Source organism: Heloderma suspectum, chromosome 2 (assembly GCF_057233095.1).
Source record: "Heloderma suspectum isolate Gila_16-S chromosome 2, 16-S_ref, whole genome shotgun sequence".
In the NCBI taxonomy this organism is placed as follows: Eukaryota; Metazoa; Chordata; class Lepidosauria; order Squamata; family Helodermatidae; genus Heloderma; species Heloderma suspectum.
This window is the reverse complement of record NC_139459.1, coordinates 210,039,539-210,066,402: the sequence shown is the minus strand read 5'-3', so window position 1 is coordinate 210,066,402 and position 26,864 is coordinate 210,039,539. Positions and strand designations below refer to the sequence as shown.

The window sequence follows — 26,864 nt, the reverse complement described above, 5'->3', positions numbered from 1 at the left end:
CCTGGCATAAAAAATTTGCAGTCAAGCGTTAGGGAAATGTGGCCCAGAAGCACCACCTTGAGTACATGGTCCATGTGCATTGTGTAAAAAGTGCCCAAAGGCCCTTGCATCATCTCCACCCCACTGAGCCACTGTATTTCATAAGTCAGGAGTTTGTGGGAAATGGGGTATATATTTGGCTACTTCAGCTTGAACTGTGTGGTGTTGCATTTGGTGAAACTGTGTTCCTGGGAAGGATCAAACAGTGCTGATATGAGGAGCCCATAAAATAATTAGAACATAAGAAGAGGCATGCTGGATCAGACCAAGAGTCCATCTGCATTCTGTTCACACAGTGGCCAACCAGCTGCCCACAGGAAACCCACAAGCAGGAGTGCAACTTCACTCTCCCACCCATGTTCCCCAGCAACTGGTGTACATTGGCATATTGCCTCTGATACTGGAGGTAGCACATAGCCATCAGGACTAACAGCCACTGATAGCCTTTTCCTCCAGGAATGTATCCAACTCCCTTTGAAAGCCATCCAAATGGGTGGCCATCACTACATCTTGTGGTAGCGAATTCCATAGTTAGGCTATGCATTGTGTAAAGGCATAGTTCTTTTTATCTGTCCTGAACCTCCCACCAGCCAGCTTCATGGGATGACCCCGGGTTCTAGTTTTATGAGAGAGGGAGGAAAATGTCTCCCTATCCACAATCTCCACACCATGCATAATGTTGTACACCTCTATCATGTCTCCCTTTAGCCTCCTTTTTTCCAAGCTAAATCCCAGCTGTTGTAACATTCTCTTATAGGGGAAATGTTCCAGCCCCTTGATCATTTTAAGGCGCAATCCTATGGCCACTGGTCAGCGGCTAGATGGCCATAGGATACACCAGTTCCTGGGAACTAACCTTGGAGCCCACACTCTGAGGTCAGTTCCCAGAAAACTGACCGCACACACACACACACCGCCTCAGTGTGGATCGGCCCCACGCTCTGCGCTCCTAAGACAGCTGGAGATGCTCTCCTTGAGGAACCTGCCAAATCAGAACATCAAGGACATGCAAGGAGGCAATCTCAGCTGTAGCTCCCAGCTTGCAGAACTCCCTCTCCTTGGAGACTACTTTGAGCTCCAATATGTCCAAGACATTCGGCTTAAATTGAAGAACGTCGGGAAAACCACTAAACCGTTCAGGTATGACCTAAATCATATCCCTGATGAATATACAGTGGAGGTGAGGAATAGATTTCAGGGATTAGACCTGATAGACAGAGTGCCTGAGGAACTATGGACGGAGGTCCGTAACATTGTTCAGGAGGCAGCAACGAAATCCGTCCCAAAGAAAAAGAAATGCAAGAAAGCCAAGTGGCTGTCTGATGAGGTTTTACAAGTAGCTCACGAAAGAAGGGAAGCGAAAAGCAAGGGAGAAAGGGGAAGATATACCCAACTGAATGCAGAGTTCCAGAGAATAGCAAGGAGAGACAAGAAGGCCTTCTTAAATTAACAATGCAAAGAAATCGAGGAAAACAACAGAATGGGAAAGACTAGAGATCTCTTCAAGAAAATTGGAGATCTCAAGGCTACGTTTTGTGCAAAGACGGGCATGATAAAGGACAAAGAAGGCAGGGACCTAACAGAAGCAGATGAGATTAAGAAGAGGTGGCAAGAATACACAGAAGAACTATACAGGAAAGATCTGAATGTCCCTGATAGCCATGATAGTGCGGTCACTGAACTTGAGCCGGACATCCTTGAGAGTGAAGTGAAGTGGGCCTTAGGAAGCATTAGTAACAACAAAGCTAGCGGAGATGACAGTCTCCCAGCTGAGCTATTTAAAATCCTAAAAGATGATGCTGTTAAAGTGCTGCATTCAATATGCCAACAAATCTGGAACACTCAACAGTGGCCACAAGACTGGAAAAGGTCAGTTTACATTCCAATTCCAAAGAAGGGCAACGCCAAAGAGTGTTCAAACTACCACAATTGCGCTCATTTCACATGCCAGCAAGGTGATGCTCAAAATCCTACAAGCTAGGCTTCAGCAGTATGCGAACCGAGAACTACCAGAAGTACAAGCTGGGTTTAGAAGAGGCAGAGGAACTAGAGATCAAATCGCCAACATTCGCTGCATCATGGAGAAAGCAAGAGAATTCCAGAAAAACATCTATTTCTGCTTCATTGACTACGCTAAAGCCTTTGATTGTGTGGATCACAACAAACTGTGGCAAATTCTTAAAGTGATGGGAGTACCAGACCACCTTACCTGTCTCCTGAGAAACCTGTACGAGGGTCAAGAAGCAACAGTAAGAACCAGACATGGAACAACCGATTGGTTCAAAATTGGGAAAGGAGTACAACAAGGCTGCATATTGTCACCCTGCTTATTTAACTTATATGCAGAGTACATCATGAGAAATGCCGGATTGGATGAATCAGAGGTCGGAATTAAGATTGCCGGGAGAATTATCAACAACCTCCGATATGCAGACGATACCACCCTAATGGCAGAAAGCGAAGAGGATCTCAAGAGCCTCTTGTTGAGGGTGAAAGAGGAGAGTGCAAAAGCTGGTTTGAAACTCAACATTAAAAAAACTAAGATCATGTCATCTGGCCCTATCACTTCCTGGCATATAGAAGGGGAAGAAATGGAAGCAGTGACAGATTTTACTTTCTTGGGCTCCAAGATCACCGCAGATGGTGACTGTAGCCATGAAATTAAAAGACGCTTGCTCCTTGGGAGGAAAGCTATGGCAAACCTAGACAGCATAGTAAGAAGCAGAGACATCACCTTGCCGACAAAGGTCCGTCTAATCAAAGCTATGGTTTTCCCAGGAGTAATGTATGGCTGTGAGAGCTGGACTATAAGGAAGGCTGAGCGCCGAAGAATTGATGCTTTCGAACTGTGGTGCTGGAGAAGACTCTTACGAGTCCCCTGGACTGCAAGGAGGTCAAATCAGTCCATCCTAAAGGAAATCAACCCTGAGTGCTCATTGGAAGGACAGATACTGAAGCTGAAGCTCCAATATTTTGGCCACCTAATGCGAAGAGAAGACTCTCTGGAAAAGACCCTGATGCTGGGAAAGACTGAAGGCAAAAGGAGAAGGGGACGGCAGAGGATGAGATGGCTAGATAGCATCACGGATGCAATGAATATGGACTTGAGGACGCTCCGGGAGAGAGCGCAGGACAGGAAGGCCTGGCGTGCTATGGTCCATGGGGTCACGAAAAGTCGGACACGACTGAACGACTGAACAACAACAACAACAAATGTCCAAGACAATGCAGGACCTTTTAATATAGACATAAGTTTTTGGCAGCCTGTGCAGCTTGTTTTATTGCCTTTTTTATTATTTTTGGGAAGTTGTATACTGATTTTATTGTGATATTTTATGGGTGTGCTGCCTGTATGGATCGACTTTTTCCCCTTTACACTGCTAAGTCATTGGATTGGTGGTATAAAAAATAATCTCTCTTTATATAGATTTTGTGCGTGTGTTTGAGAAAGAGAGAGAAATGGCGGGAGGGGCGGTGAATCCATTTCCTTCTCAATGCAGCATAAAGACTACGTACAGAGAAAGAATGAGGCAGATTTTCAGTTTTGTTTACTGAACAGGAAAAAGGCAGGAGCATTTAGCACTACATTTAGAGCCACCAGGTTGGTAACTGGCATTTTAGAGACACTGCAAAATCTCTCTCTGACATACGTACATCTCCCCCTGCACTACACACCTCTAAAAGACAATTTACACATTACCTTCTATTAAGAGGGAATATGTGGAATCAAACTCCCTGCCAGCTGAATTGGCATTCATCAGGAAGCTACTGATAGCTGGAGATTGTTCCTAGCCCAACCATCACCTGAGTGATCCCAGGTCAGCACTGCTGTCCTGCACTGGCTATGCTCCTTGCATACTCTGATAGTGATTGAGAATCAATAATAATAATAATAATAATAATAATAATAATAATAATAGCTGTTGCTCTCGTGAGCAGACCAATGGATGAGTTTCCAAAGAATGAGCGTCACTCAGCCGCCGAGGTGGCAGGCCCAAAACCTAGATTGAGGAGAAACCATCAGGTGAGAGGAGTCTGTTCCTTTATCCACTTGGGAGAGCAACAGCCACTGCACTGTCAGAGTGGGAAGGAGTACAGCTGATGTGAGATAAATGTAAGGTGGTGGGAGCAGTGGGAGATCCCCCTCGGTGTTTCAGAGCTGGATCCATGTGGCTTGGTGCCGTGCATTTCCTCATTAAGGCTGCAATCCCATGCCCCATTCAACACAGTGGGACTTACAGAATTAATTAATTAATTACATTTATACTCCACCCTTCTTCCACTGTGGAAAGGTGACTGGATGTGATTCCCAGGTGGTCTCCCCTCCAAGCATTGACCAGTCCCAGACCTGCTTAGCTTCAGCAAGGTGGCTGCCTTCTATGCCTTCAGACCACGCCGTGAGTCAGCATGCATAGAACAGCACTGCATCACTTGTGAATCAGCTCTGAATATTGAGCTAGGGGCTTCCTTAGGGTAATGCAGCCAGTACCCTCCCACTAATGCACTATGCACTGCATCCTAGATGTCCCTAATAAGTTTTGGGGGATGTTGTGCACGTGCATTAAAAACGTGGTTGTTCAGGCAGGCATTTGGGGTGGGTTAGGGTATTTTAGAAAATGTTTTTATTGTAGAATTTTATTGTTTTAAACTGTTTTATTATATGCTGTACATCGCCCAGAGTGGCTGGGTTGGGACTTCAAGGGATTCCAAGTTGGGACTTCATCCTTTCTGCGAGACCGTAGCCTCAGCTCAAGCTGTACTACTATGGGATAGAAAAGAGTTATCTGAGCATCCTTTCTGTAGTACCCTCTAGAATACTGTATTCCTCAGGAGACCTGCAACGTTATCAGTAAATGAAGATTACTCTGGCTCTATTTTATTTTCAGAAAATTGTCAGATCCCTAACCCTTGCAACTGTGATACCTTTGGAGTAAAGTATGCACTTCAAACATTTTACTGCCTTGAAGTTGACACTCTTTAGTTTGTTCAGCTTCCAAAAAGCCCCAGAGGACAAGAGAAGCAATAAAATATAAATGCGTACCTCACAGCAAATTGCCCTGCGTGGGGGGCTTGAAAAGCTTAAACCCTTTTAACATTGTGCTCACTTCGTGTGTGCATGCGCGTGCGCGCACGTGTGTGCGTGTACTGTGTGTTAATTGAAGTGGCTCTTTTTTATCCCCCTCTTTCTGAACTAGTCCCACATGAAAAGAGGAATTTAATCACACAACTCCTGGAATGTTATTGTTTTATAACAAATTGATACCAGGAACTAAAGCTGAGGAGGGTGTTGGGATTTTTATTTTTATTTTTTTGTATGTGTAAAAATAATATGATTCAAAGTACACTTGAAAGCTGTTGGGAAATATGAATGCTCCTTTGAAGTAAAAAAGAATTCCATTTGTTAAACAGAAAATGAAGCTGTCCACTTCAACATACAGTTTTACGTCACAAATAAAATGGCAGGCTCTGCTTTCTTGTTTCCTTCTTCTTCAGGCTTCCCCAACCCTGTTCCACCCTCTGTCTTAAAAGCCCAGCACGGGGGGGGGGGGGGGGTTAATGCTAAGAAGCCAGCTGGGAATAAAGGAAGCAAAGCAGCTTAGATAAATCCTAGATGGACTTTAAGCTCTTGTTGATATGGTTACTAAATGGCTCAGGTAGGAGCAGGGATGGCGGAGGAGACAGAACTGTGTCATTGTTAACAATATGGCACAGAATGCCAGGTGGGGAGGAGAGCTTGAAGAATGTGACGTCAGTCCCCTGACATGTGTAATAATAATCCTCTACCACCTCACATGTTTATTCCTCAGTTCCCTTTATACATAAAACATGCACAGCGATAACAGTTCCCTTATCAAAGGGAAATAAACTAACATAAGGGCCAGTTCACACAATCCCTGGGTATGGGTTTGGCCATGGGGTTTGTTCATTTTTTGGTCAGGATTTCTGTTTGCTCATAATTAATAGAAACTGTGAATCTATTTGGACAGTGAAAGGGGAAGATCCCAAGGCTTGTTTTATACTGTAAGCCACCTTGGGAAGCAGCTAGTCTTCAAAGACAGATAAATCTAACTAAATAACCTGTCTGGTTGCCTAAGGTAAGGAATAAGAATCTCCAGGTGACTACTCAAGGCAAATGTATTGTAAATTGGATGAAAGGGGGGGGGTCCCTTTTTTTCCTCCCCAGATCTGTTTGCCAGAGTAATCAACAGATTGGCTGGTGAAACTTTTCTGGGCTAGTAACTTTTGTGGATTTATTCACAAGAGTGGGAAAATCCACTCACTGTAAGAATTTGAGATGGCAGATCTGTGGGCATCCCAATACCAATGACCGTTTCACTTTACTGTCATTGCCCTTTAAAAATTATGGTCCATACAAGAAGAACAAACCATTTGTAATCTGACCAGAGGAGAGTTGCTATTGGGCAGATTAAAAACACAAGAAATGAATGAATGAATGAAAACAATAGTAGACAACAATAGCTTGTACATTAGCTCAGTTGCTTGGTTGTCCACTTTTTATTCAGAGTGTTTTCCTTTATCCATAGCTGGTTGCTAACTACTGTATTTAACTCAATATGGTTTGAGTAGTCCAGTCAACCAGAGAAAATAACAGAGGGCACTCAGCCCATTACTGCATTGCCAAAACCACAAACCAGGGAGTCATTGGTTCTATTTCTCATTCTCAGGCCCTAAAATGCATGCTAAAAATAGAGGAAGGCTTTCTGGTGATGTTACTGCTTCATCTCAGCTATTACAGCAGCCAAAAGGATGCAACTTGTTTGCATTTGGAAGGCGAAAGATATCAGTGTAGCATTTAATAAGAGGAAATGTTGGTTTGGGGCAATGACCAGTGAATTATGGGCACAAGCTAATAAAGGCAGAGGTGAAAAACAGGAACGGATGAGGGGAAATTGAGGGGAGATTGCTTCCAGACAATGAGAGTAGAGATGACTTTGCAAACATTTTAAAACTTCCGTGCTTTTAAATACATTTGTGTATTCAAAGGTATTGTGTCCTCTCCTCCTCTTGGGAAAAGGAGCAGTCCTAACTCCGACCACTTCCTCAGCTGCATTCTTGTCCCAATTTCTGTCTGGCTTCCTTCCTTGTCTTTTGTCAGCGTCCCCTTATTTTATAAAGAGATGTGTTTGGCCTTACTGCTACAGCAGGAAAGGTTGCCAGCGTGGCCTGACTGGGATTTTGGCACTCTACATTTTCTTTAGTACTGCTAAATGCAGTTTTTAAGTTTGCATGTGCATGGGCCAATTAATATAGGCAAGCAGGAAATTACCTTCCTATTTTTTCCCCTGTGAGAAGTGGCAGCACTTTCATGGCAGGTTGGGGACATAGTTATTGGCTGTGTCGGCTCCCTCTGCTGGCAGGAAATTAAATTTACGACAAGCGGAATGGTGCTCTTTCTGTAGCTTTGGCTCCAGAAACACTGCAGTGGGACTATAGACTATGTCAGCATGGCCTAGCTATCCACTGTTGGATTCTAAAATCAGAGGGAAAAGCTGGTAAGAAATAGGTATTTTAAAAAGATATCCAGGAGCAGCAGACGTAACTCGGCTCAAGTGAAGGATGCCCCTAACCATCAGAGATATGCAGCAGGGTTCCCTATGTTTGAATGGCTGACCCAGCTTGTCTCATTACTCAGTTTTTCTCAAGTTTCTCCGGCTGTTCGTGTACACCTACAACATGCAATGCATTCATCTAATATGTCCTTTGTGGGAGCCATTGCATCATTCAAGATGGAATCTCATTCCGACACACTCACGGCAATGCTGTCATGATCATATATGTCATGGAAGCGTTAAAGGGCACACCAATCAGAAGGCTAGACAAGGGCTTAATGGCCTCTCTCCAACAGGAACAGAACAGCAACAGGAAATTTCTGACTCTGCCCAGATACAACTAAGTCCAGAGCCACCTAGTGACTAAACTATATAATGACACCATCTACAGCACAAACATGCCTTGTCCTTCTAAAACTACAGATGATCCCCTGCAAATTCCCTCAGTTATCTCTTCTTCTGTCTTTTTCTTGTGTCATTATTGTTCCTCCTGTTTACCTACTTCTCTGGGGTCTTCTCTGTAAGTTGACCTTGTTAGATTAACAACTAATGTTTGGGACTGAAATTGTACTAGGCAGAGGGAGCAACCCTATGGCTGCTAGTCAGCGGCTAGACGGCAGTAGGATATGTGCGTTTCTGGAAACAGACCTCCAAGCCCACGCTCCGAAGTTGGTTCCCAGAGAACTGACCTTGTTCCCTTTCTGCGCTGACTCACAGGCAGCATGGAAAAGCCCCACTCTCTGCGCTCAGAAGAAGAGCACGAAGCAGCCAAAATAGGGTGTTTTGGGGCGGGGAAGGCGGAAATGCTGGTACGACACATCCTATGTGTTGTCCAGCAGCCTCCTCCCCTGCTCTGCCTTCCTGTAAATCAGCTGTCTAGCCACAAATGCAGGGCAGGAGAAGCGTGGAGGGAATGATCCCCTCCATGCTTCTCCTGCCCTGCATTGGATAGGTGGTCGCCTCCAATTTCGGAGGCGGCCACCTATCCCCATAGGATTGCGCCCTTAATGACTGTAAATGTGAACTTACATAGTATGAGCCTAACCCAGCTGTGATGGAGGAGGTTATGGCAGCTTTACTTTTATAGGAGTAACGACAGCTCAGTTCAGTGATTGCTGGGGAGAGAATCTGCTTCATTTAATGAAAGCGGCAGTGCAAAATGATAGGCAGAATATTGTCTGTCCATGGTTCCAAATCCATTATGCATACTGTATAGACCTGATATAGAACGATTCTGTATTTGGAAACAACTGTATCTTCTTTTTAAAACAAAATCTGAATTACCTTGTGTTAAAGATTTTGCCATGGAAACCAAACATCACTCTTCTGTTCTGGCAGCATTGGCTAGACAAAAAGCACTCCGCTGGGTTAGACTCTTTATTTGTCATTAAGCAATTAGGGGCAAACACTCTTGTGTGCTTTCCCAACTTGGTTGATCACTGCACAATTTGGCTTCAGTTGGCTTTTTATTACCTAGAACACCACCAAAACCTACTATCTGGCTTTGTTAATATAAAGAGTGCCATGTTTCTCTTTACTTCTGTCCTCTGCCTAAGCAGGAAAGTGTGTATTTCTCTCAAGGCTGTAGACAGATCTGAGTAACTACTGGATTTTGTTTTTTAAAAAATGGGGGTCAGCCATTGCTTCTTCATCCCTGAATCCTAGGGGTAACCTGATACCTGCAGCATCTAATACTCCTCACTCTGGAAGTACTTCTTCCATGCGTTTTTAGTTGTTAATAGAAGTGGCAGGGGTCTCCCAATTTGGATTGGGACTGCAGCAGTGGTGAAGGGGATAACCCTTTCCCCCATACTGTTTTTCCAACTACAATAACCCTTCCCCAAAGGCTATTTGTCCCTCAAGGCAAAACATACAGGTATCCTATATGTTTTGCCCCTTTAAGCAAATAACAGCTTTGGGGGATGAGGTAATTTTAAGCAAAAGAAAAAAAGAGCAAGGTGGAAGAGTTAAACAGTCCTTCCCCAGTGCTATGGTACCAATCCAAATCCCATCCCTACACATGCGCGTGCATGCACACACACACACACACACCAGTGTCTGCTGTTAACATTTTTAAAACCTGCAGAAGGTCCTATTCACGGATCTCTGGTGTGATGTCTAGCTGGCCCCGTAAACTGTGTCAACATTATGAGTTTTGTCTATTGCATGTGATGCTGTGGTCACTACTTCTTACCCTGAATTTTTTTAAGTATGCATATGATCTTTGAGGTTCAATGGGAGCAAGTACTCTTAAACATACGTGCTGCACCGAAAGGTACACTTAAAAGCATGTGCCCCAAATATATTCCAATTAAAATGGTGCTGAACACTGCACAGGGGTTCCTTCCTGCTCGGGGACTGCACCCCCAAGGTTAATTTATAATGTCTCTTCTTCTTCTTCTTCTTCTTCTTCTTCTTCTTCTTCTTCTTCTTCTTCTTCTTCTTCTCTGATAGTAATATACACCTTTTAGATAGGATGACCCAGATATTCCCAATCATAATTTAGGATTTCTCTAAATTTCTGACTTCCAGAAAATAACAGGGTGGGGTTGCCCTATAGCATTTCATCCATATCCGTCTGAAACATCCAACATTCACTGTGTCACAGAGAGGATACAAGACAGACAGTTGTTTGGCCCAATATGGATGCTCTTGTTCTGCTTATACACAGGAAGAGTGCGCCCCTGGATCTAACCCCCTTTCCCATTTCTTTGCAGATGATGTTTCCCCATATTTTAAGACAGAGCCGGTGCGCACCCAGGTCCATCTGGAGGGGAACCGCTTGGTCCTCACCTGCATGGCAGAAGGCAGCTGGCCCCTGGAGTTCAAATGGTTGCATGACAACAGGGAGCTGACCAAGTTCTCATTGGAATATAGGTACGTCATGACTGTCCTTCTTTCACTCTGAAGTTGCAATGAATGTTCCTGCTTTCTGCCTGAAGCCCTTGTCCCTGCAGGCTTCTGCCTGTCATTATCCCCATGGTAGCAAAAGCCCTTGGGGCATGTGTCATCTGCTACTCTCAGCTTGCACACAGAAACCACGCTTCATCTTTAATCAATTTATTTTCTTGTGTAGCAGCTATAAAGGTGGATTGGGGGTTGTTCAGTTGTTGTTTGATGCATGCAAAGGTCACGCACAGAATAGTACAAGCATGAAATCTGCCACAGTCTGGAAAGGCCAGAAAGAGGGGGAATGGTAGCCATGTTCAGAGCAAGCAGTGATGCCATGATGGACTTAGTCCGTTAATCTAACCAGAGTGTGATGGTCCTCTTGCTCATGATTTTGAAAGCCAAAATGGAAGGAATTCCTTAGAGTAAGCTATTTTTAGCCTCATGTAGCTAGATGAACTCGGCCTCTCTGACAAAGCTGCACAGAGTTTCCCATTGTGTGCACCAGTGGCTAATCAAGCACTCATCTCCCCACATGGCTGCCATTCTGTAATCTCTTGAAGCAACTGCCCTGGAAGAAGTAAACAACTCTAGCTCTTGTGAAATCACATTTATTAGGCCTGGGTGGTCATGCTGACTCAGATTAATTCCTTGTCTCTGGTCTCTGGTCCCTTATTATTGATTTGTAAACAAGGGCCCTAAATAAATCCTACCTCTTCCTAAGATGGAGACTAGCTGCTTAGATTATGTGCAGGCCCTGAACCTTTTAAGTGGACCATAAGCAGATACTGCAGCTAAGCTCCATTTGTCTGTAGCTTCTGAACTTTAGTTCTTCAAACATGCGTGGGCTTTATCGTCAAGGCTTCTGCTGTGAATGGATGAAGTGGATATTAATGAATACTTCACTGTCAGGTGACTACTGTCTTTTGTTATTTTCAGAGAGAGAACCTCCATTCCCTTTCTTGTCCCAGTATGCCAGTGTGCAATCAAAGACCTTTTGTAGAAGGCACAAAAGATGCATCTGAGTAAACTGGTCTGCAGAGGACAACCTCCATTACTTTCTTAAGTTTGTTTCAAATTGAAAACAAGACCCAGTACTATGCCCAAGAAAGGTCTTTCACACCTAATGTTAGTTAGTTAGTTAGTTAGTTAGTTAGTTAGTTAGTTAGTTAGTTATGGGGTGGGGCATCCAACCTGAAGAAGAACTCTGTTACTTGAAAAAGCTCATACAGCACACTGTGAATTTGGTTGGTCCCAATGAAGGTATTGTTTTACTATCCTCATTTGGGTTTTTTCTCATGAATTCTCATGAATTTTCTCATGAATCAATTGCCTTTTTAAAAAATCTGTTCCTGCCACCCCCACCCCAGTTTGTTTGGGCAACAATTGTACTGGGATGAAGGAAAGTGTTTTACTATTTAAGCATCAGTTGCTGGGAACATGGGTGGGAGGGAGCTGTTGCCCTCATGTCCTGCTTGTGGATTTCCCAAGGGCAGCTGGTTGGCCACTGTGTGAACAGAATGCTGGACTAGATGGACTTTGGTCTGATCCAGCAGGGCTCTTCTTAGGTTCTTATGATGAGATATTGAGGCTCAAAGCAAAAGTGAGAGCTCACCTTCCATAGTACTTCTAAAGAGGTATGTGCAACCAACCAGGGCTTGCCAGCTACCAGAGATTATATGAAGCTTTAAATGGAAATTCCCACTATTTGAAAACTGTGGCCTCATCCTGACCCAGTCCACTTTGAGCAGGGTGTGATTTGAAATGGGATTCTCACCTTGCCACCACCACTACCCAGTTCTCCCTGCCAGTCCTGTGCCCATGTTTCTCAAGCATACAAAGCCTGGCTAGGGGTGGGGGTAACAGCTGCTGAGAATAGTATACAGGAGAGATTTGTGGGGGGTGAGAGGGACTGGCAAGGAAGGATGGAGCCATGCTTCACCTGTATGAGCTTTTTGAAAGTTGCTATTGAACACTCCAAAACCTTAAATGGTTTTCAGAGTGAGCCAGGGGTGGGGTGGAGGTTTGCACATCACTGCAAGCTACTAAGTGCCTGTCAGTGTAAATGGTTTTGCTTGGCCATTACAAGGTTCATAGCTTCATATCCCTCACTATCGGGCAGACGGGGGAAAAAATTACCCTTTCTAGAAGGATGCCCTGCAAGTTGCAGGTATGAGATTCATCCTAGCTGGATTAAACAATCCCTATTAGGAAGGCATCCAGTCTTGATTTAAAGACTTCGAGTGATTGGGAGCCCTCCCTATCTCCTCTAGTGAGCAATTTCTGTGTTTTAATTACTGTCACTGTGAGGAAATGCACTTATTTTAAGCTTGTCCAATTACTTCTCCCAGGTACTGAGACTTGTTAGCCCTCTGTCTGCAAGACTGAACAGCCTGCTACAAAGCTGTGGCTTTCTCATGTTCAAATATTTATATGCATTGATCACATCCACCCTCCAATGTTCTCATGGTTAAGCCGAATACAGCAAGTTCTCAGTAAGAGAAAAGTGGAAAAAGGGGTATGCACCAGATATTTGGGAATGTTACCATTTCTACCAGATTTTCAGATTTCTACTAAGGATGGGTGAGAAATTCATTGGGTTTGCATTTTAGTGCAAACTTAACAAATTCACCCCTCCCAAACAGGAACTGGCAATATTAGCACTTTCCTGAATTTTGCTCTGCAGTTTGCAAATCAAAAAATGCACACAAAACTGTATTATTTTTGTTTATTTGTAGCATTTTCACTCAGTGCTTCAGCCATAAAGGCTCCCAGAATGGCTTACATAGGTTAATAATAAGATACTCCCTGCCCTCAGGCTTACAATTGGAAACACACAACAGAAAAGGGAAAGGGGTTGGGTGAGAGGACAAAAATCACTTGCAAAAAATGTGTATATTAGAAAAGTGTGTACAAAAATGCATATATTTGGGAATGTACATACAAAAATGTGTACATTTAGATAAATGTGCATGAAAATATATCCAATTTTTTATGTAGACTTTAAAAAACAAATTTGCAAACTGATGCGGAAATGGGACAGAACAAACTTAGTGCAGGAAAAATGAGAAATTGAGTGGAATCTAACTTGACAAATGCATCAACCTTTATTTCCCACTGTTCATGGTTGCGTGTGACCAGAAGAATTGCTAGGGAAGACGCAAATACTTCATTTTTCCAAGTTCACTACTTTGGGGGGGAGAAGGTCGCAAGGCAGAGTCCAGAGCCATCTATAGCGTCTCCCACCCATTTCTTGTCTGAAGTAGATGGGGCCAATAGAACCGAATTCTATTTCTGATTCGCATCTAAGACTGTAAATCATGCTGTGGGGCCATTTTATCTTTTTGCTTTCTTTTTCCCCTTTGCTCCATATTTCCCCATGTCACCTCCATTTTGGCCCTTAGACTAAGCATCTGAGGTTATGCAATCTGAACATATATTGAACTGTTTACCAAACTGAGATGCACATGACTACCTAAGTTGCTGAAAAGGGCATGTAGTGTTGTTGCTGTGAGGAGCAGGGGGAAACAGAGATTAGCTATAAAAAAGACATGTATGGCAGTGCTGGCAAGACTTTAGTCAGGTATAAGCAGTCACATTGCAGTAACCATATGTAATATAAATGGAGTATACATATGGAGCATTTGGTGATAGTGCCAGATCATTTTTTAACATTGCCTCTAGGATTCTCATTTTTACTTTTTACATTTTACATCCAATAGGAGTGCTCAATAGACTTCTTCTTTAACCCAGACAGCAAGCAAGTTTTATTTCCTAGGCTCATGTCTTAAGGAGGTATCACCTTGCATTAGTAAAACGTACATCACAAGATGCCAGGCACACAGGAACAATTGCCAAGCTTGGATTCGCTGCTTATTAATTTGTGTAGCACTTGTCCTTCTCTGTTAATTTGTTACTGTTTTGTCTGGGCATGGTGAAGATGAAAAGCAGCTCTAGTTGCTACTGTTGCTTTTGTAGAGTTGTTCCCTCTTCACATAGCTTGTTAATTACCCTCCATTCTGATTGCTATTATTTATCTATCATTTACTGGTTACTCTGCCTCCTGGTTTGCAGCAATATCTTTCTCTCTCTCTCTCTCTCGCCCCATCCTACCCTAGAGACTCATCAAAAAAAGTTTTCTTCCATCTTTCTCTCTCGCTTGGGCCAGGCCAGTAATTTGAAAAGAAAGCAAGTGTCATGGAGTCACAGACACTTGAGGCTTGTCTTTAAATCAAGCCAAGTGCTTCTCCGCAGTGTGTGTGTGTGTGTGTGTGTGTGTGAGAGAGAGAGAGAGAGATCCTCTCCATTTTAATCAATAATGCAGCCTGAGACAAGCCATTTCCCCATTTAAAGGCATCAAACTTGAAGGCATCTTGCTGCCACGGCAACGCCTCCTCACTCTAGGAAGGAAGGCAATGTCACCAAGTGTGCAGTCCCCTCACTGACAGCTGCTGATGCCAGGCCCACATCACACACTGTGGACAGCAGCTTCAAGTCTTCCCTCAGAGGAGCAGTGGGGAAATGTAATTTTTAAGGGCAGCCTCACATGGCTATTTCTTAACTGAGCTGTGTGTCTCTGTCATGCAAAACCCCTTCAAAATGGACTTGGTTATGAGCAGGAAGCCAGGCTGTTTTGCCAAAATACTCAGCCAGTGAGCTGCCATTAGACTCTTGATAAGTCACTGTTGGTTTCCATTAAAACCAGGTCAGGGGTTCACAAATAATCTCCTTGGCTTACTAGCCAATGCCTATTTGTGCTGGCCCCAAGCCTCCTCTCCTCTTCCCAGTCCTCTAGTATATGCATACAGTTGCCAGGTGCCCTACTTTAAAGAGGACTGCCATCTACTTGAAGGCATCCTCTATTTGAAGGGCTGTCCAGTCCACATCAGTTTTAAAGAACCATAAAAAACTATAAAAAGGGAGAGGAGGGGCCTTTAAGCTGCCCATCAACAGTTAGCACCTGGTCAGCAGAATGAGCAGACACACAGGTTACCTGGTCATAGTCTTCTCCACAATAATGAGATTATTGTATTTCTATTTAGATTATAGTAATTATTCATTTGTGTCTGTACATATAAACTAGCATATGCAATTTTTGTGCAGCCCTGTGTCTGCTTTTGGCCTCTTTTTTGGCAATGTGTAACTGGGCACCCTGAATATGCAGAGTGCTTAAGAAAGGGTCCCATTTGCAATGAAGTTTGAAGCAAATAGAGAGTGCCAGAGAGTTGCTTCAAAGAGTTGCTTACCTTCTCCAAATTACAGAATAAGTAAGAGCTCAGTGGAGGGGAGCAGCCAGATGCCCTTCTTCTCAGAGGGCCGGTGTCAGGGATGAATCTAAGCTCCTCAAGATGTCTGACAGCTCCGATTCTGAATCGGAGTTGGAGCAGCTAGATCAGAGGCTGGGGGAGCCACCCTCCCTAGTGAGCCAAGACGCTGGGAAAGATTCCTCCGAAGACCTTGACAAACAGATGGCCCTGGCTAAGTCCCTGCCCCCTCCCTCCACTGTGAGAATTCAAGTTTCCAAGGAGGAGGAGGAGGAAAGGCATGACTTGAGAGATGCTAGGGTGGGTCGCAAAGCAGGAAAAGTTAGGGGAAGGGCTGATATACTCCACCAGGATAGCCACTCTTAGAAGCCAAAGTAGGAGGGAGCCACCCTAAGGGAGGAGCATCACTGCAAAGCAAGTCTGGCTGTGAGGTTTACACCCAACTGTCAACAACTTTGCTGCCCTCTGGTTCATCTTCTCTAATTAGGGATCACAGATTAGTTGTTTAGGGGCCTGAGGCAGTCTGAGAGTTTCCTGGAATCTGCATTGTAAAGAGGCTAGTCTCTAGCAAAATAAAGTATATTAGCCTGAAGCTTTGTCTTCTTGTATTGTTGATTGCAAAGAGGGAAGGACAATCCATTTCTGGCAGCCAGGGACAACTGGATACATGGATGCCTGGATCAGGCCTAGTGTAGTGAGACTGCCTTGGATTTTCCTGCTGATATGTAGATTTTCCTGTTGAATATTACCGTAAACCAAACACTGAAATGTCAAAAAAACAAACAAACCATAGAACAAACAATGACTCAAAGACTGGCACACCCTCAGATCAGTCATTGTCCTCACCCCATGCTGTCTTCCAGTCATTTCCAGTGCAGACACAGGCCTAACACAACCTGAACTGATTGCCAGATTCCATGATCACATTTTTCTTTTACTTCTCTTTTTTCTTGTTAAGTTAGAATGGCTCCCACCCCCTTGTTTTCTACTCATAATTGCTAGGATAAATTATGCCTAATTCAAAGGGTTGTTCAGTGGCATTGTTACTGAGAAGTTCAACCATTTGTACTTTATAGTTTGTATTTTTGTCAGCATCACCCCAGCTCCTTGCCTAATGTGTGTAATATGTCTTTTGTTCTGGAAAAGACTGCATGAGCAAGGGGGCTAGGAGCAAAAGGATCCTGATGATACAATGCTAGGCTGTCTGCCTTTATTATAAATAAAGTTCATGACCTGAATGTCAATGATTCTAATTGATTTAAAAGGAGTTGCCCTTCTGCAATATGCAAAGTATGGGAACTCCAGATAAATGCAAATGCCTTCCTGACCTCCAGGTTACCACCTTAGTCAAGTGTCCAACTGCTCAGCTAATAACAGGATCATAGCCCTTGAGGTCAGGAAGAAGTAAACCATCAGCCAGAGGCAAGTGGAGTGATTCAGGACAGGCAAGAGGTCAGGTATCCAAAGTGGCGGATGACCACACAAGCAACATAGTCCAATTGGGCAAGCCATCAGGTTGACGAGGCAGCACCAATTGCAAGGAAGATTCGCAAGTAGCTGTTCAGTCTGTCGACAACTTCTCAATAGGAAGCAAGTTGTTCAGATGGAAGAGCAGACCCTGGGCTTGTGGCTTTATAGAGCCAGGTGGAACTGGGGCACCTGACCAGGTGCTGGGTCAGCTGGTGGGGCTTGTAATGATGCCTAGGTAACACAGATCAGCCTGCAATTCCTTTGGCAGATATGCTGCTTCAGTGGTGCAACAGTAGGTAAAGTACTGGAGCCTGGCCACCAGGAGCCCAGCTTGAAACCACTAGTTCCTTACATTAGTTTGACGTAAGGTCAAACTACATGTGATGCTCAATCATGTGAATGTTTCTCCCCAAGGTTTGTTTGTTACCCAAAACAGCTACAGGAAGCTGCAATCTGGATCGGAAGTCTGCATGCAGAGTAGAAGGCAATCAGCCCTTTGCTGCTAAGCTTTCAGGTCCAATTCTGCAGTATTCCAACCCTTGAAAAGTATCTATCTACAAGGAACATTACACATTACAAGAGCCTAGAGATGTGCTCCCCCATCTTCACTCTGCTTGGCCTTTGATCATTCAGCCCAGACAGTGATCATGCATCTGAGTGGGCTGTTTGCTGCTGTAGGAAAGAAGAATATTCTTTTTTGTTCTATTTGTTTTTCATTCCTGGTGGTGCATTATAACCATGTGCCACTGCTAATGAAAAGTGGTGGCCTTAATGTTAAATAGCAAATGGTTAAGTAAGCCAGATTTGCTCAGCAGATGTTCTTAGAGCATTTCTAACATGCATGGAGCATCTGAAAAACAGCAGATGCATAAGACAAAAGATCCAAACACTGTAGGGACATCTGTGCCTTTTTGCTATTGTGGAGATTACAATCCCGTAAAGCAATTGCACTAAGTGGCATCATCATGGTGTTACAGGAGTATACACAAATCACTTGACTTTGTCGATTTTGCCATCATCCGTGCATAAGTTATTTTTGACACTTCTTTTGCCTGCCACAGTGAATTAGAAAGTGGCAAATTGAATTAGGGAGTGCCCTCTGAAGTTGAAAAATCAGTAGACGTAGATGTGACCGCATAGAGAGATGCAGATGTTGCTGAAATATAAATTCACAAGCTTTACCTATGTTGACATGGCTTGTTTTGAAATGAGGGCAATGGGAAGTACCCTCCAACAAAATTTAAAATATACAGAAACCAGACTAGACAAAGTTCTAGGAAGATAGTATTGTTCATCACTTAAACCTTCAGCCATGCTATTAGTATACAAATTGGATTTGAAGGAGGAGCCAAAGTACACTCTGCCTGATACCACTGGCAACAGGGATATGATTGCCTCAAAATCCTGAACAAACTCTTATATGTAAACAGGGGTCCACAAATTATGTCTGGGCTTAGCAGCCAAAAAACATTTCTTGTAACTAGCAGAATCATAGTAAACATGCATCGGAACACATGTTGAGTGCTTTTCCCATTCCACCTAGCAACTGGCAGCCTGCCCCTGCCAAAAAATTGAGGAGAAGGGATAATATCACAGATAATATTGTGGTATTATAAGCCTGAATCCCTTGAAAGTCTCTGTGAAAATTAAACATTGCCCCCACTTCCCTGGCAAGCTACAGCACAGCAAGCATCTGTTTTCAAAGCTAAGGGTAAAAGGGTTGGGGGACAGTCTTCCCCTCTTTGTCAAAGAAATCCACTCCACATTTTTCTTTCTTCCCGGCAGCAGCTGCCCTTCACAACTCAGCCTTTTCCCCTTCCTTAATCAGCCTCAGGAGGATAAAACAAAGGGAGTTGAGGAATTTCTTTTCTTTCTAGTGAGCAAAGGGGGAGTGAGAAAGAAAAGCCAATTGCAAGTGGAGTTGGGAAATGGGGAAAGGCTGCAAAGGTAGAGATAGACAAAGGAAAAGAAATAAAAGAGAGATTTGAAATTGCCCTCTGCCTTCTCCCACCCACTCAGGCTCCATCTACGTGGAGATGGTTTCTGAGGCGATTCAGTTTAAATCTGGATTTTCATGAATTCAGGTTTGCTCCTCCTGCAGCACATGTAGCCAGTAAAGCGGCATAAACATTAAAAGAAAAACCCACCACTTTCATGGGGCAAATGAAACCACATTAGTTCAGGATTGGCTGGGCAGAGTCCTGCAAGTAGAACTGCATGTCATCAACTGCATAGGTGTGGGGCAGTGAATGAGTGGAGGCTTGCTCCCTGCCCCTCTCCCCACTCCCATGCACAGTGAAGTGCAGTGGAAAACAATGGGTTGCTTCGGAGTAGACATGTTTAGCCAACACCTCTCCTCGTGTCCACGCTTTCTCGGTGGAAATAAGGGTCATTTGGGGGTGATCACTTTTAAAAACTGTTGAAGGTATGCAGACCTTCATTTTTATGTAAGAGTGGAAATTTAAAACAACAGGCTTGCTCCCTGCCCCTCTCCCTGCTCCCATGCTCAGTGAAGTGCAGTGGAAGACAGCGGGTTACTTCTGAGTAGACATGTTTAGCCAACACTTCTCCTTGTGTCCACCGTTTCATGATGCAACTTCCACCTACCAGTGCGTGTCCCCCCAGCCCGCGCCAAAGCCAATTGAGGTCACACAGATTCCCAAAGCCGCTACGACAGGAAAATTCAGTGCAAACCAACTTTGCAAAAGAGCAGCTTTTAGGACAGAAAAACCCGCCATTGATGCAGAGTGGGGGTAATGTCATCTGCCATGATTGTCTGTGAGGCACAGTAGAACCAGAGTAAATCTCCCATGTAGATGCGGCCCCAGTCAATCAATTGATAATGCGCTTTCCTCTTGTTCTTAAAAGCGTCTACCTGCAATTGGAATGAAGTGGCAAGGACTTGTTGACTGGGAGATATTTGGAAGGAATATATTCTCAGGATGTGGAGTGCTGCTGCTGAGTTCCAGGATAGTGCTGGGGGTGGAAAGTAAAGAGACTGTGTAGGGAAGGCAGCCTTGCACACGTAGAGAAAGAGAAACTAACACACAATAGTCAGCAGCACCATAAAGTGATTAAAAATGGTATGACCAGCCACCCTCACCCTCCCAATCCGATCTGCAATATTCCCAGAAAGGAAAAGGAGGGGAAAGGGCCACTCAGAACTAGAGAACAGACTCTCTCACAAAAATCTACTCCAGATTTTTCTAGATTTAGCTGCTGTAATGAAACTCTCTTCCTGAGTATTCTTGCTCCCTAAGATCGAAGACTTTCTTGCCCCTAGCCTGTTGGCAAGCGAAGCCTGGATGTAAAGCTGGGCTGGGTTGTGTGGAAAGTAGAGTGCAGTTCACATTTAATTGAGCCTTTTCCCCCACAACTATTCCCTATAAATAGATCCAAACGCATAACGCAGATCTACGTAGCTGTCAGTTTTTCCCCACATGATCATTTATGTATTTGTAAGCTGGATAATATAATACAGAGCACTGGTCAATTGCAGAATAACTTTTTCTAAAACCAGTTTATTCTCCACTGACATAATTTTCCTTTGCTGGAATTTGTTTTTAATTTTTGCTGAAGGAACATAGCATAAAGTTTAGCTACAGTATTGATCAGATTATGGATAATTTGTCTATGATTATCTGGATCCATTTCTGATCCAGCTTCAGGTCAAGGTTTGGTACCGAACTCCTTGGGACACCCTAATGTAGGCCCAGTGCCAGCACCTGGCAAACTGGAGCATTTGCCAGGGCCCATATGCCCCAGCCAGACCCACCAGGGCCGACACCTTGCCTGCCCCTGTTCAGTGCCCACTGCCACTCCCCCCCCCCCGGCTTTCCTGATGCTGCTGCTGGAGCCACCAACCTCACTCTCCCCCTCACAGGTAACAGGCTTACCTGGCAGTGGTTATCCCTGTAAGCTACCCAGTGGTGATAGTTATAGCACCACCACTGCCAAGTAAGTCTGTTCATTCACGAGCAAGAAAGGTATCAGAAGTACAAGAGGAAAGCTGAGGGCAGGGGGCAAGTGGAAATAGGTGCAGGGGAGTTGGTCAGTGCTGCTGAGGAGCCTCCAAGGGCAGCCTGCCTGGGGGCCCCAAAAACCTGGAGCTGGGCCTGTCCTAATGGATGGCCTCCACCAGGAGAAAGATAGGGGGAGTGTAACCGTGCGAATTCTCCCGGATTTCTCAGCAACCTTCAGTACCATTAACCTTTAATACCTCAGAAACCTTCAATACCAATGGGACCTTCTGGACTGAATGGGCAGGATGGGAACTGGTGGCAGTTCTGGTGGTTCCATTTCTACCTTGTTGTTTTATTTTACTGTGTATTTCAGCTTTTTTACCTGTATAACCTGCCTCGGGCAGTTTTTGGAGAGGTGGGGTATGATATGATATGATATGATATGATATGATATGATATGATATATGTAATGTAATTTTGAGGGGCCTTTTTATCTTTTTACTTGAACTTTACTGTCTGGACACAACTCAACGGGTCACCCAGTTTTTGTCCCTGTGCAACAGCCCAAAGCCAATGGATTGTACAGAATGCTTTCTTGGTTAGCATCTTCACAGCAGTGCCTTTCTGTTCCTATCTACTCAGAATTAAGTTCCACTGAGTTCAGTATGGCTTACTCCCAGCTTTGTGGGTATAGGATTGCAGCCTACGTTTCCTAATATTTCACCAAGTATTACACAATGCTGTGCCAAAAGTCTATCTGCCGTCTCGCAAGCTCTTCATTTTCCTGCAAGAGAGGTAGTTGTTTTTCTGCCTCTTTCATGGGGACGTTGAGAATTTTGGAGAAATTTCTCAGGGTGCAGGGCTCCAGTGCTTACCTTACTACTGTAAGGAGGTGGCTGGTGCGTGCTCTTTCTTTTACCATTTACCCTCTGTTCTGTTCTTGCAGCCTCTCCAGCTGCTTGAATGACTTGGAAAGTCCCCTAGAGGACTTAACCAGGACTCCCTTCCTTGGGGCTTTCCAGTGCTTCTGCCTGCTGAGTGTCTGAAAGCTGAGAGAGGACTTCAACTTCTTGTTGTTGTTAAAAGGACTTTTAATAACAACAAAGCAAAACCGAAAATGCCTCTCTCCAGAGGAAGTCCTGGCTAAGTCCTCTAGGGGGCTTTCCAAGAAGCTGAAGCAGCCAGCGAGGCTAACAGGAGAGAACGGGGGGGGGGGACGTGTGCACCCCTTGGCCACCTCCTTACAGTAAGATAAGCCCTGTAGCCCTGCACCCTGAGAAATTTCTCTGAAATTCTCACCCCTTGCCACAATTTTCAGGTGCAGCTTCTTTTCGCCCCTCCCCACCAGCTAATGGTTGAAAATAAATAGATTGAAAAATTTGGCACAGTTCTAGTATTACCCTTTTCCCTAGTAAAAAAAATCTAAAAATGGATGCCCCTTGCATGGGCCGTGGGGAATTCTTCACTGATGCAGTAGGCCAGCCTTGGTTACAAGAGAAGTCCTTTCCTCAAAGCTCAGAAGCCTGAGAGTAAATCACTACATAACTTTTTGTAGCCTGTCTGCCCATGGGCATTATACCCCTGATAATTCACCTCAAAGAGTTAAATGAAACTCTTTGTTTCATCTCACAGTACTTCTGACATTAGGGATTCCCTGTTTTTGTAATGAGACCCACCACAGTCATTAGTCTACCTGGTGGGCTGCCATATAAAAGAGAGCAGAGACTGAGGACAGGACTCAATCTAATGGGCTTAAGTTACAGGAGGAAAGATTTTGGTGAATATTAGAAGAACCCTCTTACCAATAAAAGCAGTACAGCAATGGAACCAATTGCCTAGAGTGGTGGGTAGGATCTCCATCACTGGAACTCTTCAAACAGAGGCTGAACAACCATCTATTTGAGGTGCTCTAGCTCTGGATTTCCTACATCAAGCAGAGGGTTGGACTAGATGGCCGACACAAGCCCCTACAACTCTGTTCTGTGATACTAACCTCATATGTTCTGCAGTCTCTGTTTTGTTTTGTTTTTTAATGGGGTTCTGTTTTATCACCATGCATGCTTGGTAGACGGAGGAAGTAAGGAATAAGTAATGTCTTTGCCAAGATCCCCTCAGAACAGGTGGCGATTGCACGGTGGCCAGGGGGTGGATTCTGCTGGGGGGAAAAGTCAAGCTGGATGCTGGATCTTAAGAGGTCCTGGTGTGGGTGCAGGAAGGGGTTGGGTGTATGACAGCTGGTGAGGCAAGTCATGACCTGAAATCTCTCTTTCTTTAAGGAAAGCAGCAGTTATCCATCACAGACAACTCCTTTGAGAGATGTTTTAGGCTGTGGAGAAGAAAAACTCATTCTTTTTTTGCTGTACATCCTGCATCCTAAAAGATTGAAGAAAGAGGCATAGGAAGAAGCTCACATCGACTCCTTCCTGCCAAATTGGGCTTGCAACATGATCCTCATGTCCATTACCAGAACACGTGGGTGACAGAGGCAAGGATGGTGCCTGGTTCTTGGTTCCCCATCCCAAGTCAGATCTCATCCCTTAGCTTCTCCCTGCCCCCACCCTCCATGCAAACTTCCCCAGGCTACCTAAAAAGCTGGCTGGATCCCAAGGATGCTTCCGTTCTCTTCTCACTGGAGATTAAGATGCTTCAGAATACAGGCTGTTGTAGTTTTTGTATTGGTATTGTAATGCAGAATAAAGCTGTAGACAGTGTTACTTTAATCGTTTAATGTCAAGAATCAGAGGATGGGAGCTGACAGTCTTGCCTCTCATTTTGCAAAGTGAGCATGGAAGAGAAGTCTGCTCCTGGGGAAGGAGTGGGTTATAGTGGCAATGCTTGGCTTTGGAAGTGAAAAGGAGTCTACTGTTAGAGCAGCACTGGATGAGAATTCCCATGTTTAAATCCTGATCAGGATTTAAGGCCACTATCTTTCAGGAGTCAGTTTTCACCAGGACCTCATGCTTTGTGGTCCCAGTCATGATCCTTCACACACGGACACAGCTACTTTTAAAAAACAAACAAATAAGTGAAATTTGATCATGCATTTAACATAACCTGCAGTTCACCTCTGCAGGTTACATTACCCATGTCTATGCCGTGCAGGGCCACCCAAGACGGACAGGTCATGGCAGAGAGTTCTGACAAAATGTGGTCCACTGGAGAAGGAAATGGCAACCCACTCCAGTATTCTTGCCAAGAAAACCCCATGGAACGTATCACAAGGCTAAAAGAGATGACGCCGGAAGATGAGCCCCTCAGGTCGGAAGGTGTCCAATATGCTACTGGGGAAGAGCAGAGGGTATTTCCAAGTAGCGCCAGAAAGAGTGAAGCGGCTGGGCCAAACCCGAAAGGACACTCAGCTGTGGATGTGTCTGGTGGTGAAAAGAAAATCCGATGCTGTAAAGAACAATATTGTTTAGGAACCTGGAATGTCAGATCAATGAATCAAGGTAAGCTGGAGGTGGTCAAACATGAGATGGCAAGATTGAACATCGACATCTTGGGAATCAGCGAACTCAAATGGACAGGCATGGGCGAATTTAATTCAGGTGACCATCATATCTACTATTGTGGGCAAGAATCCCTTAGAAGAAATGGAGTAGCACTCATAGTCAACAAAAGGGTGGGAAAAGCAGTACTGGGGTACAATCTTAAAAATGATAGAATGATCTCAGTACGAATCCAAGGCAAACCATTCAACATCACAGTAATTCAAGTCTATGCCCCAACCACTGAGGCCGAAGAAGCTGAGGTTGATCGGTTCTATGAAGACCTACAACACCTTCTAGAACTAACACCAAAAAAAGATGTCCTCTTCATCATAGGGGATTGGAATGCTAAAGTAGGAAGTCAAGAAATCACCGGGATAACAGGCAGGCATGGCCTTGGTGTACAAAATGAAGCAGGACAAAAGCTAATAGAGTTTTGCCAAGAGAACATGCTGATCATAGCAAACACTCTTTTCCAACAGCACAAGAGGCGACTCTACACATGGACGTCACCAGATGGCCAATATCGAAATCAGATTGATTATGTCCTTTGCAGCCAAAGATGGAGAAGCTCCATACAGTCAGTCAAAACAAGACCTGGAGCTGACTGTGGCTCAGATCATGAGCTGCTTCTTGCAAAATTTCGGCTTAAATTGAAGAACGTCGGGAAAACCACTAAACCGTTCAGGTATGACCTAAATCATATCCCTGATGAATATACAGTGGAGGTGAGGAATAGATTTCAGGGATTAGACCTGATAGACAGAGTGCCTGAGGAACTATGGACGGAGGTCCGTAACATTGTTCAGGAGGCAGCAACGAAATCCATCCCAAAGAAAAAGAAATGCAAGAAAGCCAAGTGGCTGTCTGATGAGGCTTTACAAGTAGCTGAGGAAAGAAGAGAAGCGAAAAGCAAGGGAGAAAGGGGAAGATATACCCAACTGAATGCAGAGTTCCAGAGAATAGCAAGGAGAGACAAGAAGGCCTTCTTAAATGAACAATGCAAAGAAATCGAGGAAAACAACAGAATGGGAAAGACTAGAGATCTCTTCAAGAAAATTGGAGATCTCAAGGGAACGTTTTGTGCAAAGACGGGCATGATAAAGGACAAAGAAGGCAGGGACCTAACAGAAGCCGATGAGATTAAGAAGAGGTGGCAAGAATACACAGAAGAACTATACAGGAAAGATCTGAATGTCCCTGATAGCCATGATAGTGCGGTCACTGAACTTGAGCCGGACATCCTGGAGAGTGAAGTCAAGTGGGCCTTAGGAAGCATTAGTAACAACAAAGCTAGTGGAGATGACAGTATTCCAGCTGAGCTATTTAAAATCCTAAAAGATGATGCTGTTAAAGTGCTGCATTCAATATGCCAACAAATCTGGAACACTCAACAGTGGCCGCAAGACTGGAAAAGGTCAGTTTACATTCCAATTCCAAAGAAGGGCAACGCCAAAGAGTGTTCAAACTACCGTACAATTGCGCTCATTTCACATGCCAGCAAGGTGATGCTCAAAATCCTACAAGCTAGGCTTCAGCAGTATGCGAACCGAGAACTACCGGAAGTACAAGCTGGGTTTCGAAGAGGCAGAGGAACTAGAGATCAAATCGCCAACATTCGCTGCATCATGGAGAAAGCAAGAGAATTCCAGAAAAACGTTTATTTCTGCTTCATTGACTACGCTAAAGCCTTTGATTGTGTGGATCACAACAAACTGTGGCAAATTCTGAAAGTGATGGGAGTACCAGACCACCTTACCTGTCTCCTGAGAAACTTGTACGAGGGTCAAGAAGCAACAGTAAGAACCAGACATGGAACAACCGATTGGTTCAAAATTGGGAAAGGAGTACGACAAGGCTGCATATTGTCACCCTGCTTATTTAACTTATATGCAGAGTACATCATGAGAAATGCCGGGTTGGATGAATCAGAGGTCGGAATTAAGATTGCTGGGAGAATTATCAACAACCTCCGATATGCAGACGATACCACCCTAATGGCAGAAAGCGAAGAGGATCTAAAGAGCCTCTTGTTGAGGGTGAAAGAGGAGAGTGCAAAAGCTGGTTTGAAACTCAACATTAAAAAAACGAAGATCATGGCATCTGGCCCCATCACTTCCTGGCATATAGAAGGGGAAGAAATGGAAGCAGTGACAGATTTTACTTTCTTGGGCTCCAAGA

At 44.3% G+C, this 26,864-nt stretch overlaps 1 protein-coding gene across 2 annotated transcripts in view; it reads left to right on the top strand.

The window, feature by feature from the left end:
* Window positions 1–10,392: 10,392 nt before the first annotated feature.
* The window catches only part of SDK2 (sidekick cell adhesion molecule 2), a 178,089-nt gene continuing 161,617 nt past the window's right edge, over window positions 10,393–26,864 (top strand). For both annotated transcript variants that reach the window (XM_084837570.1, XM_084837569.1), the window contains exon 1: window positions 10,393–10,487. In XM_084837570.1, the coding sequence (XP_084693696.1) occupies window positions 10,408–10,487 (80 nt within the window). In that variant the 5' untranslated portion in view covers window positions 10,393–10,407. The remainder of the gene's footprint in view (window positions 10,488–26,864) is intronic.